The sequence below is a fragment of the Leptopilina heterotoma genome, unplaced genomic scaffold, assembly GCF_015476425.1.
Source record: "Leptopilina heterotoma isolate Lh14 unplaced genomic scaffold, ASM1547642v1 Lhet_24, whole genome shotgun sequence".
In the NCBI taxonomy this organism is placed as follows: domain Eukaryota; kingdom Metazoa; phylum Arthropoda; class Insecta; order Hymenoptera; family Figitidae; genus Leptopilina; species Leptopilina heterotoma.
The window spans coordinates 5,098,836-5,119,295 of record NW_025110956.1 but is presented as its reverse complement, the minus strand read 5'-3'; the positions used below and the strand labels follow the sequence as shown (position 1 = coordinate 5,119,295).

Sequence of the window (20,460 nt, the reverse complement as noted above, 5' to 3'; positions counted from 1 at the left end):
TTTGCATCACACACACACACACACACACACACATCCATTAATGGCGTCGATGGCGTCCGCGAGTGAACAAAGTATTTTGTTTAAACATCTTTAAAAACGCATCGTATTTTTATTCTGTTTTTTAAAAATACTATTTTTTAGAGTGAAATATCAATAATTTGTGACGTGAAATACCTAATGATCGCAATTGAGATTTTATCCTAAATTGACTGTGTTAACAAAAAGGTAAATGTCTAATTACATTTTAATGATGTCGCTCGTGTTGTTTCGATAAATTAGGTTATGTTTTGTTGATATCACGTGTCAAGTATAAATTACATAAATAAATACATATATATGAGGAAAAAACTTTTTTTTTAATATAAGTTTTAACATAAAATTGACTTAATTCTCGATTATTGTGTATTGTGGTTCTTAATTGCGATGTGAGACTTTTTTCTGAATCGATACTTGCCTTCATCTTGTAGTATTTCAATATGTTTTTTTTCAGTTTTTTTTGGCTTTTAAAATTAAATAATTGTTAGGTATGCACTTTTCTTTTGTTTATTAAAGATTTGTTGCTTTTTTTGAAAGTCGAATACTTTCAGTTTTTTCGAGAATAGAAAATTCAAAAGTGGAAATTTTCTCTTAGATATAGTTAATTGTTATATTGTTAAGTAAATAAAATTTTGTTGATCGAAGATTGAAGGTAAAATGTCAGTGTTTGTTTATTATTTGATGAAATGTGGGGTATTAATAAATGCACGCTGTTCACGTAACGAGTTCGAGGTGAAATTCGTTTTAAAAGCAGGTTATCATTGTTCCCTTGATGAGAGGTAAATGAGAGAATGTTAAAAGAAATATAAGAAGCAGTGAAATAATTAACCTTCAATTTTGAATTCACGTCGGGAATAATTGATTCGAATTTCGAATTTGTTTTTTTGTAGTCTGAGAAATTTTTGCTCCTTTTCCTCTTGCTCGTAAATTCCTATAAGAAGAGAAATTTTCCTAGCAGACAAAAATTTTGTGACATTAGATAAATCGTTTGTGTCTACACGACTTTGTAGAGCTAGAAATTGTCGGCAATTTCAATTAATTGAGAGCTATTAGCGATTTACGACGCTTCATATTGTCCATCAATTTCCATACGTTTATTACTGTCTTTAAATTAACTCCTCAAGGTGCAATTGAAGTTTAGAATTCTTAATTCTTAATTCGTATTTCGCAATTAACGTATCATAATTATGATCTTAGATTTCCTTAAATACTGTCGTTAATTAAACCATCGATGAATTTTTTATTTCTCGACAAATTTTGGTTCTGGGTCAAAAAATTCGATAATTTGACTTTTTCTTTCTTGAGATCAAAGTTGTGTATTACTTTTAGTGTCTAAATCATTTTCTGAAGAGAAATTTGAATTTTCCAGTGAAGAAAAAATCATTATTTTTTTATTTTTTTTAGAATCTAGTGTAAAGGAATGTCTTCTTGGATTTTCTAGAATGTGAAAGGAATTTAAACGCACCAACTCACTGTGGGACTTGATATAATATAATACAAGGGACACCTCTCTCATCAAGACAGTTGATGTCTGCGTTTCAAAACGCACAGTCCAATGCGATGATTTCAGTCGTCAGCGTGCTTTGGCATAATTATTTGCTTGTGAGGCAGTTTTTTTTCTTTTCTTTTTCAATTCAAATTGTTGAAACATCGTAAAATTTAAAAATAGAAAAATTTGTGCCAATCGCAGCAAAGAATATTTTCTTTTATCAATATACTATATATAATAATCATTATCGAGATGATAGCTAGAGAAAAAAATTCGCAAGTGAAATCGCGATTAATATTAATTATTTAGAAATAATGTGTATTATTTTTAAAACAAAAATTTTTTTTGATATAATTTCAAGAAAAGAAAATAATTAAATAATTACGTGATCAATGATTGAGGAATTCAATTTAAGAATCAATAAAACACAGTGACTCAATGATAAAATACCGGAAAAGTTTTTCATTGTTGTAATAAAAAAATATTTTCAAGTGACACGAAAGGAGAATGTTGAGTAAAAATGAATTTTGTTACTCTCAATGCAGTTTTCATTTCTTTTCTGGTAATTTGATTTTTCTGTTATTATAAATTCTGTAAATTTTCGTTTTATTTTCTATTTATTGAATTTTTTCTTTTTGTTGAATTTTCTTTTTCTTTTATTTTTTTATTCTATTTTCTTTATATTTTCTTTTTTTATTCTATTTTCTTTTTATTTTATTTTTTTGAATCTTCTTTTTATTGAATTTTCTTTCGCTATTGAAATCGTTATTTTTTGCCGCAGTTGTGGAACAATAAGAGCGTTTTGAAATAGAAATTAATAAATGATGTAAACGCAATTTTATATTTAACATATAGAATGACTATTTGATAAATATTGCAAACCAATAGGGTCAAAAGATTGCAACAATAAGACACTATCGGGTCGAGGTCATGTCTTCTGCTCACGCCACTGGCACGTTTTTTCGGCCAGACAAAAAGAAAAAATTCATTTTATTTCCTCACTTTTCTCCCCTTTTTTTTAATCTTATCTTTCAAAATGAAAACTCGTGTTCTCAAAATTCTAACTTTCCACCACAATTTCCTCAAGTTGGCATTTTTTTCCTTTTATTTATCTTTTTTTTTATTTTCCATTTTCTCTTTTTAAAACTTTTTGAATATTTACTGCTACTAAAATTATTGTCCCTTTTGAAAATTAAATAAACTTTGATTTTATTTTGCGAATGAAAAATCTTAATTCTTCTTTGTTGTTGACAGTTGTTGCGTCATAAAATTTTTCTAATTGTCCATCACGTCAGACGTAAAACGTCAAAAAATTTAGAATTTTTCAACTTAAATAACAAAGAGAAGAAGGGAAAAAAACTTATCAGAGTTTAAAAAATACGGAATATATTATTATTATCAGTGATAAAAACGTGTTCTAAACAATAATTCGTGCAAAAGACTTCTTTTTTGTAATAAAATATAAGGAATATGAAAATTTTCTTTAATAGTTTTGAATAATACTATCTGGAAAAAAATTTCCTTTTCGCCTTTTGATAAATAGCAAATACAAATTAAATATGGAATTATTGAAAACTGCATTGAGAAATCTCGGATAAAGACAATTATTATTTAACCGGTAATTTTCTTCCATAGTTATAGGAAGCAAAAAAAAAAAAAGGAAAAATATTGGGACTATTAGGAGGAAAGTAGAATAAATTGTGTTCATTGAAATTTGTGAAAGTACCTAAAAGAGAAATTTTTTTCCGAAAAAAAATTGCCAGAAGGAAAATAATATTTTTCGTTTTTAATTTTTGATTCTTGTTTTAATTTTTAATTCTTTTTTTAATTTCTAATTCTTTTTTTTAATTTTTAATTCTTTTTTTAATTTTTTAATTTGTTTTTTAAGAAATAATTTCTTTCGTACTTGAAATTCGTTGATTTTCAGTCAACAATTTTTTTATGAGCTTCAATTATCTTAGGGAGAAATGTCCTTGGAGGAAACAGTGCATAAGTTTTTGGGGTTCGCTCTTTGTTTCTCTTTTTCTCTCTCTCTCCCGCTCTCTCCTTTCTAAGTGGTGAGAATTATCTGTAACAATTTCGTATTGTAACTGTGCAGAAAATGGTATTGTTTTGAAGTGATCAAAGGGTAAAGTAAAAGAGAATTATTCCATAGACTTTAGGCTCTTTGGAAAGTTTATTACAGTGATTATCAAATGAGAATTTAATAAAAGTGACAAGTTTTATTTCTCGAGAATTCACAGGCCATGCAATTTGAAGGAAAATAATTATTCAGTTCGAAATCAAAGTCAAATTCAATTCGGAGACAAATTCGATTCAAAGGGAAATTCAATACAAAGTGAAATTCAATTCAAAGGAAAATTCAATTCAAAGGAAAATTCAATTCAAAGGAAAATTAAATTTGAAGGCAAATTCAATTCAAAGGAAAATTAAATTTGAAGGCAAATTTAATTCGAAGGAAAATTTAATTCAAATTCAATTGAAAGGCGAATTCAATTCAAAGGAAAATTGAAATTCAATTCGAATTCAAAAGTCAAAATTAATGTTTTCGATGTCACTTAATAATCAATTCCTGGATCAGTTAATATATCTTTTTCCCACTGTTGCTTTATTCAATGACGATAATTTATAATCGATGAGAGGGTCTCTCTCTACATCTCGCTAAGTGAAATGAAACTCATTTGTGCGGTCCTCGCTCAATGTTATTGTTCTTGTGATTAAACTTGTGAATTTTGTCATTATTTTTTTATTTTTTTTTTTTTGTTATTTTAGGTTTGAAAAAATTTTGCCAATGAGACAATATGTACGGTTTGGTGGAGCTTTTCATCTTTTGCGGTGTTCTCTATTATTTATTTAATGACAGGTATGAGACTCATTAATAGGATCATTTTCCAATCTTGATGAAATTTTTGCTCTTTTCCTTTATTTTGTTTTCTTTTTTTCCTTTCAATTATTTTTAATTTTCTTTTATTTATTTATTTTTATTATTTTATTTTTATTTTTACGAATTTAATAATTTTTTAATTTGATTTAATTTAAATTACAATTTAATTCAATTAAATTATAATATCGATAAATATCAATAAATTTAATTCTTTTCCTTTTATTTTTTGAATTCCTCTTTCTATTCCTTTCTCCATTTTTGTATTTTTTAAACTCTTTTTCTATTTATTTTTTTATTCTTTTTCTACTACTACTATTCATTTTTTAATTCCTTTTCTATTCCTTTTTTTAAATTCCATTTTCATTCTTTTAATGAAAATAGATTTCTTTTTTTTCTATTATTTCTTTTTTTATTTCTTTTTTTTATTTCCTTTTTCTAAAAACTAGAATTTAGAAAATTTCGGAAAGTCAGAAATAAAATACCTGGAATTTATAACAAAGAGAAGAAAAAAAGAGGAGGAAAAATTTTTGTTTGCAAACAATTTTGTTTATAATTCATATATGACAGTTGTAATGATAGTTGATTTCCATTGGCGAATTTTTTATCAATCGTTTTGTCGTTCATCAATACAATAACAATTAGTGCTTTGTGTCAATTTTTTTTTCGTATTATTATCTAATTAATTGTTTAAATTAATGATTGATATATATGTATATATATTAAACAATTCAGTCTGGAGGCAAAGTCGAACATTTTCTGTTTATATTGAGGGAATTTATATTGTTTATAAAATTGCATTATTGAACGTAAAAATAGAATAATAATATTCCATCGGAAATTAAAGTCGATAAAATTGGTTCAATTTTTTTTTCTTTACGCAATTTTTCTTTACCTTTTTCAACAATCATTTTAAAGTATAATGATTTTTTTGTATACATAAATGTCAAATTGAAGGAAATTAAGAGATTATATTTATTAGATGAAAATTACGCTGTACAAAATTTTTTTTTGTATGAACTTGGGGAAAAAAAAGTGACAAGATTTTTTTCAAAATTATTCTAATTTGTGCTTTCTTCTTTTTTATAAGAATTTTATTGGGAAAAAAAAGTTTTTTCTTCATAATAACACTAATAAAAGAAACTAATAACAAAACTAATATTAATAATTTTAATAACAATAGTATTAATAATAAAAAAGTGCAAGTCTCGTTTATAAGTAAATAAATAAATAATAAAAATACATATATTAATAAAAATAATTATTATTAATTACTAATATTAATTTTATTTATTATATTTATTTTATTATTTACTATTAACAACAACAATAATAATTATCAATTGTTATTTTGTCATTACTAACGATAGTGATTAATGATAAATAAATAAATTATTATATGGTTCAATTAAAATAAAATAAATTATATTTAAATAAAATAAAAATTAGAGACTGTAAATTAAAAGAATATGATTCTGGGAAAATTCAAAATATGATTTTCGTTTTTTACTTACTTTTTCATTTGAAAAGATTAAAAATGAAAAATATGTTTATTTACATGAAAATAGTAAATGTTTTTTTTTCTATTACATTATTTGCAAACGACGAAACTCGATATTTACGTCATTTGCACTTCGATGATATATAATTCGTTTTGTGGGCATATCTGGTTATATTTAAAAAAGAAAAAAAAATTTTCCAACACACATGTACTTGCAATTCATTGGAAGAAATACCGGTTTTAGAAAAAAAGAGATCAATGAGCTAAAAACGTCATATTTTTTTGTAACGTGCAAAAAAAATTGATATTTATTTTGTTAAAAATATTTTTATTACAACAATTTTTTTTTTTGTTAAAAAAAAATTAAGAACCAAAGTTTGAGCAAAATTTTTTTTTCGTAAAAAAAAATATTTTTATTACAACAATTTTTTTTTTTGTTAAAAAAATTAAGAACCGTTTGAGCAAAAATGGAAAAATGATTTTTTTTTTTTGAGTCCAAACATCAAAGTTTAATTAACATATACTTGGTTTATTTTTTTAAATATTTTTAATCAAGAACAATGTGTTAATAAGGTGTGATCAGTGAATGTTTAGATAACGAGATGCATTGTAAAAATATCACAAAAGATTTTAATCATTATAAACTTTGACTTATTTTCATAAAGCATATAATCTTCATTGATAAATGTTTTCTTTTCTTCTTTTTTTTTTTTGTTTTAAATAATCAATTGTATGGTTTGAAAATGAAATATGCATTTGAGATATGAGAATATTACAAATTCAGCTGTTTCTCTTTTATTTATTTATTTTTTTTTCAAGACAAATTGTTTTTATAATATTTGTAATAATAATTTTTTTTTTATAAACAAAAAGAATTTTTTTATACTTTAATTAAGTGCAGGAAAAAGTTTTGTATGGAATTTAATTTTTCTTCCTGTTTTTTAAGTTGGTTAATTTAATTTAATTGTTAAATACAGATTTTTGTTTTGGAAGTTTTTTAAATGAGAAAAAAATATTCGTTTGGATTCTTTATTTGTTGAAATTATTTACTATTTTTACTATTTTCATTTATTTCTTTTTAATTTCAATTTTTTTTTTACTTTTGCTAATTACTTTTTTTGTTTAAATTTATAAATAATTTTATAATTTATTAAAAATTGATTTTGAATGATCTAATAATTAATTAAATTGAAAATTGATTTGTTTATTAATTTATTTATAAACAATTTACAGGCGTTGCGAATTAGTAATTAATTTTTATATTCTCTGTTTGTAATTTTGTTTAAATTTCTTTTTTAATTTACTTATTTTGTAACTTATATAAGTTATTTATTTATAAACAATTTAAAGTCGTTGCCAATTCGTAATAAATTTCAAATAATTAATAATTAACTTTTACATTCTCTGGTTGTAATTTAATTTATTTTCTAATTTCCTGATTTATTTCCTCTCGAATCACTCACAAAAGCAAGGGAAAAAAAGAAACTATAAAAATTGATATTACTACTGAATTATTATTATCATTTGCAAACTATCATGTACAATGTGATGTAATGATATTTTATTATCGAAATTCATCGACGATTAATCGCTTTGGCAAGTTTATTTCAAATATAAACAAAAAGAAGATCTCATTTTGTATCATTATATTTATCGAAGTGCGTTTAATTGAAATTGATAAGTTTTATCAACAAATTATGCTTTAGTAATTTGACAATGTGCGATAGATAATTATGTGTATTATTTATTTGAGAATATCGTTGAGAAAGCATTAACTGCTCTTTTCTTCTATACACTATTATTATTTGCGTGTATTTTATTTTTTAAAATGAAAAAAATAAATAATTTTTTTTCCAGAGCTAATAACATGGTAGATGTAATGTCAACACGTTTACACGAAGTCTACGCAAAATGGGAAAGACGAACGGAAGTGCCAAGAAATTTGGATTCAAATGCACCTCGACTTTCCCTCGGTGGTGAGAAACAATTTTTTATTTCATTATTTTATTTTATTTTCAATTTTATTTAACAATTTTTATTTATGAAATACAAAAGGAAAGAGAAAAAATATTTTAATTTGAAGCATTTTTCAATTTATTAAATAAAATAATTAAATAAAAAATAAATAATAAAAATAAATAAAATAATTTAATTTGAAACACTTTTAAATTTAGTAAATTAAAAAAAGAAGAAAAAAAGAAAAATAGTTTAATTTCACAAATTTTTTATTCAGGACTTCGTCGAGCGGGCCAACAAATGCAGAGAAGACGATTTCAAAATAAGGAACAAGCGCGAAAAGTTCGAGAGGCTAGTTTATTTAAAATTAAGGAATCTGAACCAATGGCTGCAGAAATTCCCAGAACGACACCATTCTTCTTCTACTGTTGCAGAAGTTGTACTCCGTCCTCAAGGGTAAATTTTTTATAAAATTTTCCAGTCCAAAAAAAATGCATCTATTTTTGTTTCTTTATTTTTATTTTATCATAAATTAATCTCTCTCTTCTTTTTTTTCTTGATAAGGAACTTAGCGCAGTTAAAAATACAGCAAAAAACGTACAATTTTCATAAGAAAATTATTTATTCAACTGAAAGTGGTTTTTAGAGAAAACAATAATGCTATGTAGAGAATATTTCAAATCATGTTCGAAAATTAAAAAAAAATCGTAACAATGCATTTATGTAGGTGAATTTTTATTTTTATCTTTATCGTATTTAAATATTTATCAAATAGTACACTATTTATTTTTTATTTTTTTAGTGGAACATTTTTTTTATTTTAAATTAGTAGTAATCAATCGTAAATAATTATTTTATTTTGTAAAAAAAGGTCCAAATACGGTTATTTTGGTTATAATGATTAATAATTTATGATTAATTATTTATGCAAAGAATTTAGTTTCTGCTAATAATTTTATTAATATTGCAAAAATAATAATTGAACTTTCTCGAAGAATTTCATTATTTATAAAGATAATTGAATTCTTTGTCAAGAATTTTATTAAAATGTTTTGAAAATAATTGAATTTCTGCGCGAAGTTTTATATTAAAATTCTAGAAAATAATTAAATTCTTTTAAGAATTTAAATTGAAAGTATTGAAAATAATTGAATTCTTATTAAGAATTTTATCAAAATTTTTGAAAATAATTGAATTTTGTGAAGATTTTTATTACTATTGAAAATAATTGAATTCTTGCGAAGAATTTTATTATTATTGAAAATAATTGAATTTTTCCGAAGAATTTTATTAAAATTTTCGAAAATCTTAATTAAATTCGTTTGAAGAATTTCATTGAATTTTTTTTTTTTTATAAATAATGAAGTTTCTTTAAGAATTTTAATTTAAAATTTCGAATATAATTGAATTAAACAAAGAATTTTTTTCAACATTCTAAAATACTCGTGTCTGTTAAATATTATAATTAAAAATTTGACTATTGAATTTTATTAAAATTGTGTTGAAAATAATTGAATTGTTTCGAAAAATTTATTAAAAGTTTAGAAAATATTTGAATTCTTTCAAAAAATTTATTAAAATTTTCGAAAATAATTGAATTCTTTCGAAAAATGTTATTCAAATTTTAAAAAATAATTGAATACTTTCGAGAAAATTTATTAAGATTGTAGTGAAAATATTTGAATTTATGCAAAGAATTTTACTAATTTATAAAAATAATTGAATTCTTACGAAGAATTTTATTAAAATTTTTGAAAATAATAAACAATAATAATTAATTACAATAGGTATTTAATAAGTAAATTTTTTAAATTTTGAATCTGAATTTATTCACAAATTGAAGTTTATATTTTAAAATGAATAAAAAATTTTGTAATTTGCATAATAAGAATTTAATCTAATTTAATAAGTAATAGTAATAATTTTATTATAGGCCTTCGCCTATAATAAAATTATTACTATTACTTATTAAATTAGATTAAATTATTAACTTCATTCCTACTAATTATTAAATTAGATCAAATTGTTATGATTAATTATAAAATTAGATTAAATTATTATTATTAATTAGATTAACACTTTATAATTAAAAAAAAGAAATCGAGATTCTGCTTATTTACGCACAAAAGTGATTGACTTGTGTGATAAACAAATAAAGAAGACACTCACTTTACAAGTTCAAGTCACGTGCTTTTTTCCCCTTCTACGTATTAATCTTAATTAAGGTATTTCACCTTTTGTTATTCACTGATAAAAATTAATTTTCTCTGTATTTTCTTCTTTTATGTACGTAATTTCGTTCTCTTTTTTCCTTTTTTTTAATTAAATATTTAGAATTTTTTCAAAGAGAAAAAGATTTATTGCCTTTTTTTATATTCTTGTTGAGAAATTTGATTTTAAAAAAATTGCGCTTTTGCAATGAGAAACATTCACCTCATTTTTTTGTTACAAAGAAATGTAATTTTTTTGTGCTTTAGAAAAAATTTTCAATGTAAAATGATTGAATGATTAATTAACAATTTTGACAGACTCTTGAAGATTTTACATTTTATTATCGATACTTTTTTTTTATCTTAGGTTCTAATATTTTTCACATTCTTAGACGCCTATTAGATTTCGCAAGTCTAGTGTATACCTACGCTGAGAGCCTACACTTGTTATCAACTATTTCCTTTTACCTGTTATTTAGATTCAAATTATATTTATTTTTTTAATTTATTTCTTATTCGAATTTTTATTACCAAATTAAGAATTTTTTCTGTTTTTTTTTTTTAAATTTTTTTTCATAATTGAATTGTTAGCTTAATTAATTGGATTTAATTGAATAATTAATCGTTAAATTATAATAAGTAATTTATTAAATTTAATTTAGTGATTAATTTATTAAATAATTAATGCTTTCATTTTTATTTTTGAAAATTGAATACCTTTTTTGGTAAAATTTTCCCCAAGAAGTCAAAAAAAAGGATAATTTAATTAAATATGGTAATTTTTGTTTCATTGTAGTTAAACATATTTTCCAACATGACACAAAATCTGTTACTAGTCATTCAAGATTCTGGCACAGAATCACTAACCGTTTGAATGTTCTAAAAATAAAAATAATATTCTAGTTGCTGCCGTTACTTACTTGAAATCGTTTGTAGAACTACGCGAAACTGTAATTTCTGTTACCTGTTCAATTTTACGATTTAAAGGAAAAAGAGATTCCTTTTAAAGTTCTATATTAATATAGTGTCATTAAAATTCTTCAGTTTCTGTTTCTCTTTTTTTTTTTTCTTCGCGTATACATAACATTTCGACTAATATTTGTAATGATTGGAAAAAAATTTCTATGCTGTACTAGAGAAAAATATTTTCAACTTGTAATTATTTAGAGTCATTACAAAATTTAAATGTTTATTAATTAGGAAAAAATTGTCTAATGGAATTATTTAATTATTTGTAAAGGAAAATATTTTTATGCCTTTTGCAATTATAGACATTTGTTCAGAGTTCGTTTTTTTAGATGAATGATTCGAAATGATAAATTTGACGTTTGGATTTCTTTATTAAAATCTCCGGAGCTTTATCGCCTTTTTTTACAATGATTTTTATTTCTTTATGATAATTATTGAAACAAATTATAATATTACAAAACTTGGAGTGATAAAAATGTTTGTGGGGTGATGAAATCTTTTTTACATTTTCCGAGAGTAACGAAATTTATCTATTTGGAATTTTTCATGTAATTCGCAACGAAAGCGATAAATTTGAATAGTTGGATTAATTAATAATAATAATTGATAATAATAATTAATAATTAATAATTCAGCTTGATATTTAATCTCTGTTTTTTATTTTAATTAGGTAATTAATTTTATTGTTTATTAATATTCGAAGCAGATAATTTATCTATTGTTTAATTATTTACTTTAATCGTAAAATGATTAATAATTTGATTAGATTTATTTTGTTTAATGAAAAAGGAATAATTCAAATCAACCAAATTAGTTGGTAAAAAAAAAAATATTTATCTAAAAAGGAAAATAAATGTACAGCAAATAAAAATTTATACTAATAAATAATTAGTGCTAATTAACAAATTTATCAGTTTATTAAATTAGTTATTGAATATTAAATAATTTTTTTCTTTTTTTTTCTTTTCTTTCTTTTTTTAAAAATGCACGATGACCAATTGCGCTTTTTCGATAAATGGTTGCGAATTGTTGTTATTCGCGGATATCCTGAACATGTGAGTTGGGAAAATAAATTAGCAATTATAATTAAGAAAAGTCTATCGTTTGATATTTACTTACATAAATAGAAATTTGATAATAGATGTAATTTTTCCTTTCTATATTTTTTTAATGCTTATTTTTGTTTTTGTAAAATATTTTTAAACAGTTTTTCTAATTGTGTCATATTTTTTCTTCTGTTTTCAGGATTCACTGGTTAATAAAATATCAACTCAATATCAAACACATGGCAATAATATTCTCCTCGTGAAATCGGGGACAAGTATTTTAAGTAAAATTTGCAGTTGTATAAATCAAGTCTACAATATAAAAAAATACGATTATCCTCAAGTAACGGAAACCGTAAGTAGAAAATAAAATTTATAAACTTTTCTCCCTAGTTTACGTCTCTAAAATTCTGAACGTTTAAATGAACGAAATTTTCCAGTCAATAATTTTTGGAAATATTAATTAATAAGAGACGCAAAAAGTAAAAAAAAAATAAATTAAGAGGAATTTTTGACAAAGAATATTTATTTTTCGCAGGTTCTGAATGATGAGAGATTGCAGGAAGCGATAAAATTAACAGCAACTGAGAATGCGGCTCACGACGGTGGAAATGAGGAGGATGAAATTGTAAAGGCAAAAATAAGGGCCAAGCAAATTTTGTTAAAAATGCAAAGCAGTTTGAGCGATAAAGTTTTAAGGATAGTGGCGTGGATTTGTTTCAAAGTGCTTCCATGTTTTATACAATCGGCCGTTGTACAACCATCGCAAATTGAAATGCTCCAAAAGGCAAATGACACTGGATTGCCAATGATTTTTATTCCTTTACACAGAAGCCATTTGGATTATATTATGACGACATTTATTCTTCTTTGTAACAATATTAAATGTCCATTAGTTGCCGCTGGAGATAATCTTCGTATTCCCTTCTTTGGGTATGTTTATTTATTATATTTTCTATTTTGTTATCTCTTTATTTAATTCAATTTATTTTCAATAGCGTAATTTTTTTGTAATTTTTACTCCTTATTGAGGATTTTTTTTTTAAAGACGTTTTTACAAAAACGTTTTTTTCTTACAAAAAAAAACATTTTTACAAAATATTTTTTTTATTTATTTGTCTATTTATTTTTTTAAAATTAGTTTTAATAATGCATTTTTTATTACTTTTACTGTTTATTGAGGTATTTACAAAAAAATATATTTTTACAAAAAGCCTTTTTTTTACAAACAACATTTTTACAAAAGTATTTTTTTCTTACAGAAAACTTTTTTATGGAAACATATTTTTTAATCAAAAAAAAAAATATTTTGCTGTTTTTTTTGTTTGCCTCGTAAACTATAAAATTACCACGAATTCTAATACAAAACCTTCAATTTTTTCTATTTCTCACAATAATTTCTTTTGAAATAACTTATTAATTCTTGAAGAATTATTATAAAATTATTAAATATTTATTTAAAAAGGAAGTTGATGAAATGTCACTGTGATCCCTGAGATGAACAAAATTACTGTTACTTGCTAAAAAAAATAATTGTTAATTTTTTTCAGGTGGCTCTTGAGTGGTTTAGGAGCATTTTTCATAAAGAGAAGAATCGATCCTGTTCAGGGGAGAAAAGATAAACTTTACAGAGCAACATTGCATACCTATATAATGGAATGTTTGCGAGCCGGTCATAATATTGAGTTTTTCGTTGAGGGCGGAAGAACGAGAACAGGAAAACCATGCATGCCAAAGGGAGGTGTTCTTAGTGTAATTATTGATGCCTATTTGGATGGTACGATAGAGGATGCTCTATTAGTTCCCATGTCGATAAATTATGAGCGTTTAGTAGATGGAAATTTCGTCCGCGAACAACTTGGTCAACCGAAGAAAATGGAATCTTTTAAATCCGCAATTACAGCCATGTGGACGACATTGATGGGAAATTATGGAATTGTCAAGGTTGACATTTGTCAACCTTTCTCCTTGAGGGTAAAGTTTCTTTTTTTGTTTTTCTTCCTTTTTTTCGAAACGAGAGAAATTTATTTTGCACCTTTTCCGAAAACGAAAATTTGATCTAAAATTGATTCTTTTTTAAATTGAACTAACAAAAATTTTTCAGAACATTTTCTTGTAAAAATTGAACTAAAATAGTTCGAATTAATGAAAAATGGTTTTTTTTGTTCAACAGGAGATGCTTAAATTCTTCCAAAAACAACAGACGAGATTAAATCCAACGAATAGTGATCCACAGCCAAAATCATTGAAGTATTCAATATCCAGTTCCTCTCTATTTGGTACTGATGTTGTTGTTGAAGATCGACAATTGGTTGAAAACATAGCACGTCATATCGTTTATGGTAAGAAAATAAATTTTTTGTAAAAGAACTTTTTGACAAGAATTTTTGTTCTTGTCAGAAAAAAAGGAAAAGTTGATCTTATAAAAGAAAGAGTTAGACAATCGGAATGAATATTTAGATTTAAAATAATTTTCTAAATAAATTAATAGAAGCTACGTTATTATAAGTAATGATTAATATTTTCGTTTATTGTAATCGTTCTTTTTCAATTATAATATTTGTGCAGATGGTTCCAAATCAACGCCAATTATGTCTACAAACGTAATTGCTTTTCTGCTTCTTTACAAATTTCGAGACGGTTGCACATTGGACGATTTAGTTAATGCCGTTGATTCAATGAGACAAGAATTGGAATTTGCAAAAAGAGATGCAGCCTTCTCGGGTGAAAGTATTGACGTCATAAATCACGCAGTGAGTTATTTTTCGATTATTTTATGTTTATAAATAAATTAATTAACATTTCGCTTAGATGCCTTGGGTATTATGACTTTTTCTACTTTTTTTTAACTATTTTCGAAAAAATGCAACTTTTTTCTACTTATTTACAAAATTTGTGACTTTTTCGACTTTTTTTCAAATATTGCAACGAAAGATCACATTTTTAGTATAAAATGCAAATTATTTTGATTTTTATGGCATGAAAAATAACTGTAGACAAATCTTTCAAAAATTGTTTTTGAATAATTTTTCTGATTAAATTTTCGCTAGAAATACAATTAAAAAGATTTTGAATAATTGAATTTTTGTAAAATTTAATTGAAAATTGATTTTTTTCAAGTATTATTATTACAATTTTTGAAAATTAACTTTTGAAAAATTTTAATTGAAAATTTTTGTATATTAACTTTTGAAGAATTTTAATTGCAAATTTTGGGAAAATAATTGAATTCTCAAAGAATTTAATGAAAAATCTTCAAGAGAAAATTTATAAAAATGTAAATTAATGAAAAGTAGCTTCTAAAAGTTATATTAAAATATTTTTGAAAAAAGTAATTCTTCGAATTTTTTTATTCTAATTTTTTTTGTTGATATTTCATTATTTCCAATATTTTTAATTACATATTTTCGAAAATTCAAATACATACATAAGTGCAAAAAATAATACGAACATTAAAATTTTTCGGAATTATTTTAAATGTTTAGAAGAAAAATAATCATGTTCAAAGTTTTTAATTAAAATTCTTCAAAAAATTTATTAGTTTTTTTTTAAATTGTACGAAAATTCTTTTAAATAATTCAATTCTTTCCAAAAAATTGCATTTCAATATTTTAAAAATACTAATTCTCGAATTGTTTTATCACACTTTTTAAAAATTCAATTACATATCTTCGAAGAAAGTAAATTAAAATTTTTTAAAAGTTACTTTTTTAGACTTATTAAAATTTTGGAGAAATCTTAATAAAAAATTCTTGGAAAATTTTATTGTTTTTTTTTATATTTTTCAAAAATCCAATTATTATTTAAAGATTTTATCAAATTTAAGTTATTTTAAAAATATTTAACCAAATTTGAATTGTCTGAAAATGTTTAATTACACAAACACAGACAGTTACAATTAGAATTATTATAAAAAATTGAATTTTTGTATTTAATAATTGAATTCTCGAACAACTGTCAAAAAATTATTAAAAATAATTGATATAGAGATGAAGTTTAGTTCAAAATTTGAAGAAAATAATTGAATTTTGAAAGGGTTTTAGTTTAATTTTTTAGAAATTATTCAGAAGGTTTTAAATTAAAATTTTTTCGATTTTGTTTCTCGTAAGAAAATAAAATAAGAAGAAGTATTTAAATATTTATTTAGCAAAATTTTTGAATAATTGAGTTTTGAAATCAGTGAACTGGGAAAATCAGGGAAATACAACATAAAATTTTCGTGATAACACTGAATTAAATAAACTACTTTTTCGACTTTTTTGTACTTTTAATCGACTAAGCGGCTTTTTTGCACCTTAAAGTCGATCCGAGATCTGTTAATAATTTCGAAGATTAGAATTAAAAACAAAAAAAGTAAATTGCGTAATACATTAATTGCAATTCAAGTAATTATTTATTCTTTTATTTCTTTACACCGTTTTATTTTAAGTAAGATATCAAAAATCAAACTTGAATACAAAATTATTCGAAATATAGACAAAATTAAATTGTAATGATATTGAAAACTTATGTTTATTTTATTTAAAATAATAAATTAGGTATTTGTTTAAATAATAAATTTTTTGTGCTAGTATTATTAAATAATTCTAAGTATTCAGAAGAAGAAATTTTAATTTTTCTTTTAATTAAAAAATGGAGACTAGAAATTAGAATTTTATTTTTCAAAAAAACTATTCGTATTTGCAAAAATTAACAATTAGTTACAAATTTTCCAGCTGGATATTTTGGGACCTGGTTTAGTAAAGCAACAGAGGCAAGAAATCACTGAAACAGTTAATAATCAAATAGTAAAATCAGGATTCAGAACTGCAATACAGCCAGTTTCAATTCTTCCAAATGTTATCGAACTATCGTACTATGCAAACACAATGGTTTTGCATTATATTCTAGAAAGTGTAGTTGGTAAGAAAATTTTTGTTATTATTGGAAAAATATAGTTTTTCTAATTAATTTCGGATCTAAAATTATTCAGAAATTGAGAAATTCTATAAATTCAAAAATTTTTATCTTTAAATATCGCATCAACATTTAAAAATAAAAATTTTGTAATTTAGCATAATATTAATAATGAATTAATTAACATCATTTTACGTTATATTAACGAAATATAATTGAATTTTCAGTGACGGCATTGTATGCGGACTTGAAATCACAGATGAATGATCCGAGAGCGATTGCGGAAAATGACATAAAAATATATCAAGATGATTTGGTGGAGAGAGCAATTGAAGTCTGTGATATTCTTAAGTATGAATTTATTTTCTGTAGGCCATGTCAGGAATTGGAGCACGTGATAGTCGATGTGATTCGTGGTCTTTGTTCTTCTGGTATTATTTCATTAATTGAAGAGGCTTATTTAGAAGAAGAATTGTGGAGCAGAAGATACGCGAAAACATTCGACGATAGCTCAGACGAAGAATACTCCAATGTTAATCGCACTAGAAAAATTCAGTACAAAGTAAGTTGACTGTTGTTTTTTCTCGATATTTAGTACATAATTAATTATTATTGTTTAAATTTTCAAAAATTTTAATATAATTCTTCGGAAGAATTCAATTTTTGCTTCCTCATGGAGGAAGTATTTCATAAATAATAGGTAACATTCTTTGAAAGAACTCAGTTATTTTTACAAATAATATAATTTTTTACAAAAATTCAATTATTTTTAACAAAATTTTAATAAATCCTTCAAAACAATTCAATTATTCTTTTTAAAAAATAGTAAAATCTTTGCAAAAAGTCAATTATTATTAATAAAATTTCACGAAAGAATTCAATTTTTTTCTTAATTCGTTGTGAAATTTTTATCGAAACAAATATATTATTTTTCAAAAATTTTAATAAAAATCTTTGCAAGATTTCAATTATTTTCATAAATATTAAAATTTTTCAATGAATTTAAATTATTTTTAAAAATTTTAATAAAATTCTTCGCAAGAATTCAATTATCATTATAAAAAATAAAATTCTTTGAAAGATTTCAATTATTTTCATAAAAAATAAAATTCTTTGGAAGATTTAAATTATTTTCAAAACAATTTTCATAATATTCTTGGTAAGAATTCATTGATTTTTATAAATAATAAAATTCTTTGGAGGATTTCAATTATTTTTAAAAATTTTAATAAAATTCTTCGGCATTTCAATTACTTTTATATTTCTCAATTACAATTATTTAAAAAAAAAACACAAAGAAATTCTTTAAAAGAATTTAATTATTTACAAAAACTTTAATAAAACTTTAATAGAAAAATTAATCATTACAATTATTAACAAAATCGATTATATCATTTTAAAAACTTGAAAGAAATTGCTGATAAACTTCAATTACTTTCAAAATTTTCAATTAAAAATTTAAAAAAAACTCCATTATTTAAAAAAAATCAAAGAAATTCTTTAAAAAAATTTAATTAGAATTTTTTTAAATTTTAATATAATTTTTTGCGAGAATTCGATTATTTTCATAAATAATAAAATTATGCGTAGGAATTAAATTATTCTCAAATTTTTCGACAATATGTAATTCTTTGCAAGAATTAAATAATTTTTAATAAATTAATTTAAAAATTAAAAATATTTGAAAAAAAATATTAAAATTTTAATAGATATTTGAATTTAGAATAAATTAAAAAGTAATTTTTTGAAATTAATGTTCACAGCTTAGTCTTATTCCGGAGCATTCAGATCGCATGGAATTTCTCCATAGAATAGCGAGACCTTTAATAGATACCTATTCGTTTAGTGCATTTTCGTTAAAAAAATTGGTGAGCCGCTCTACGATGGAGAAAGAGTTTCTTCAGGAAATCTTAAAGGAAATTAAATCCAACATCGATAGCGGTGCAGTTAGCTACGGTAATTATGATTACTATAAAATTACAATTAGTTGTAATCTAACTTTAATAATACTGCCTGACAATAAAAAATTTTCATTTTTACTTTCTCATGGAAAACTTTCTACTGAAGTTATTTTCCAAAATTTTTAAAATCATCGATTTTTATTTATTTTCATCATTTTTAAAATCATCGATTTTTATTTATTTTCATCATTTTTAAAATTAATCATTTCAACTAGAGTTCAGATTTTTATTTCGTTTCAATTATTTCTAATCTTCTTAATAGACTATCTAGATATTTTAAATAAATGTCTAATTAACAAGTAGTTAAAATTGAAAGTTAATTAAACATCCAAATTCTTTCTCATAATCATTTTTGGAGTGAATCAAAATATTCTTTATGGTCAGGAAAAAATTTTAAATTCAATCCTGTTGACAATTTAAATATATTTTAACTTTCGAAATTCGAAAATTAATTTTATTCTTCTTGTAATAAATTTACAGGTGAAAGTCTTTCGATTGATCCAGTTAAAAATTCACTGAAACTATTCGAAAAATGGAATGTCCTCGAATGTTACTCGCAGGAAAATACAAAGTTATTTAGTCTGAAGGACGAGTACGATGACGATGTTGCCATAAACAGAATATTTGAAAAAGTAGCGGCTTACAAATGGACGCGAAACGTTGATTGAGAAGTAGATTTAAAAAAAAACAAAAAATTATATTCCGTTTATTGGTGAACCAATTTTTTTTTTGCTCAGAAAAGGCAACTTTCACGCAAGAAAAAAAGGAATGAAACACACAAATTCGGAATTACGTACAATGCAACGCTCAAAACAAAACAAAAAAAACAACAACAATTAGACTGTTTTTTCTTTTTAGTACGAATTAGAGAAAATTCAGTTTCTCAGGCAAAGACTTATACATATTATATATATAAATATAGTTTTTATATGCGACATAAAAAATTAAGTATATTTATAGAGATCGGGCCTTTTTTTCTACGGGCGAATGAAAATGTCAGTGATTTCTCTCTTTATTTCTTTCTTTTTTTTCTCTTTTTATTTCTCTCTTTTTCTCTCTCTTTCTCTTTAGTTGTAATTAATTTTTGTTGCAAATGTGGCTATTTTATGACTGGTAATGAATGCAAGGATCGACTTCTTTTTTTTTTCTTTTGTTATAAACGGGAAATTCTTAAAAAAAACCGTTATAATAAAATTTATATTTTTCAAGATCGATTGTGTCAATAAAAGAATTTAATATCAAGTTTGAAATGTTGATTAAATTTCGATTCGAGACAATAAAGCAAATTTTTAATTTTCTAATTTGAAAAACTATTTATTTTTAAATGAAAATAAAAAAATTAATTTGCTTTTAAAGAGAAATTAATTTATTTAAAAAAAATAATTAATTTGTTTTTAAAGAAAAATATATTTATTTTTAAATAAGAATAGAAAAATTAATTTATTTTTAAATGAGAATAGAAAAATTTATTTATTTTTAACTGGAAAATAGAAAAATTAATTTATTTTTAACTGA

General features: G+C 23.1%; 1 protein-coding gene across 3 annotated transcripts; it reads left to right on the top strand.

Moving 5' to 3' along the window:
* Nucleotides 1-31: 31 nt before the first annotated feature.
* Nucleotides 32-20,187, top strand: LOC122502825 (glycerol-3-phosphate acyltransferase 1, mitochondrial). 3 transcript variants are annotated; one of them, XM_043613093.1, is made up of 13 exons: nucleotides 32-225; nucleotides 4,298-4,388; nucleotides 7,765-7,883; nucleotides 8,141-8,319; nucleotides 12,288-12,443; nucleotides 12,627-13,021; nucleotides 13,639-14,062; nucleotides 14,262-14,430; nucleotides 14,657-14,841; nucleotides 16,804-16,990; nucleotides 17,212-17,546; nucleotides 18,748-18,940; nucleotides 19,426-20,187. In XM_043613093.1, the coding sequence occupies exons 2-13, from the start codon at nucleotides 4,327-4,329 to the stop codon at nucleotides 19,611-19,613; spliced, it is 2,592 nt and encodes an 863-aa protein (XP_043469028.1). In that variant the 5' UTR covers nucleotides 32-225; nucleotides 4,298-4,326; the 3' UTR covers nucleotides 19,614-20,187. The 3 variants fall into 3 exon arrangements, with proteins under 3 accessions (XP_043469028.1, XP_043469029.1, XP_043469031.1); XM_043613094.1 differs by lacking the exon at nucleotides 4,298-4,388; XM_043613096.1 differs by lacking the exons at nucleotides 32-225; nucleotides 4,298-4,388 and adding an exon at nucleotides 1,601-1,638.
* Nucleotides 20,188-20,460: the final 273 nt, after the last annotated feature.

Excerpts from the sequence above, each read along its gene's own strand:
- LOC122502825 (XM_043613093.1), top strand. The coding sequence starts at position 4,327 with ATGTACGGTTTGGTGGAGCTTTTCATCTTTTGCGGTGTTCTCTATTAT. Across the intron at positions 4,389-7,764 it reads TATTATTTATTTAATGACAG|AGCTAATAACATGGTAGATG; the intron begins GTATGAGACTCA and ends TTTTTTTTCCAG. Across the intron at positions 16,991-17,211 it reads TATTCTAGAAAGTGTAGTTG|TGACGGCATTGTATGCGGAC; the intron begins GTAAGAAAATTT and ends TTGAATTTTCAG.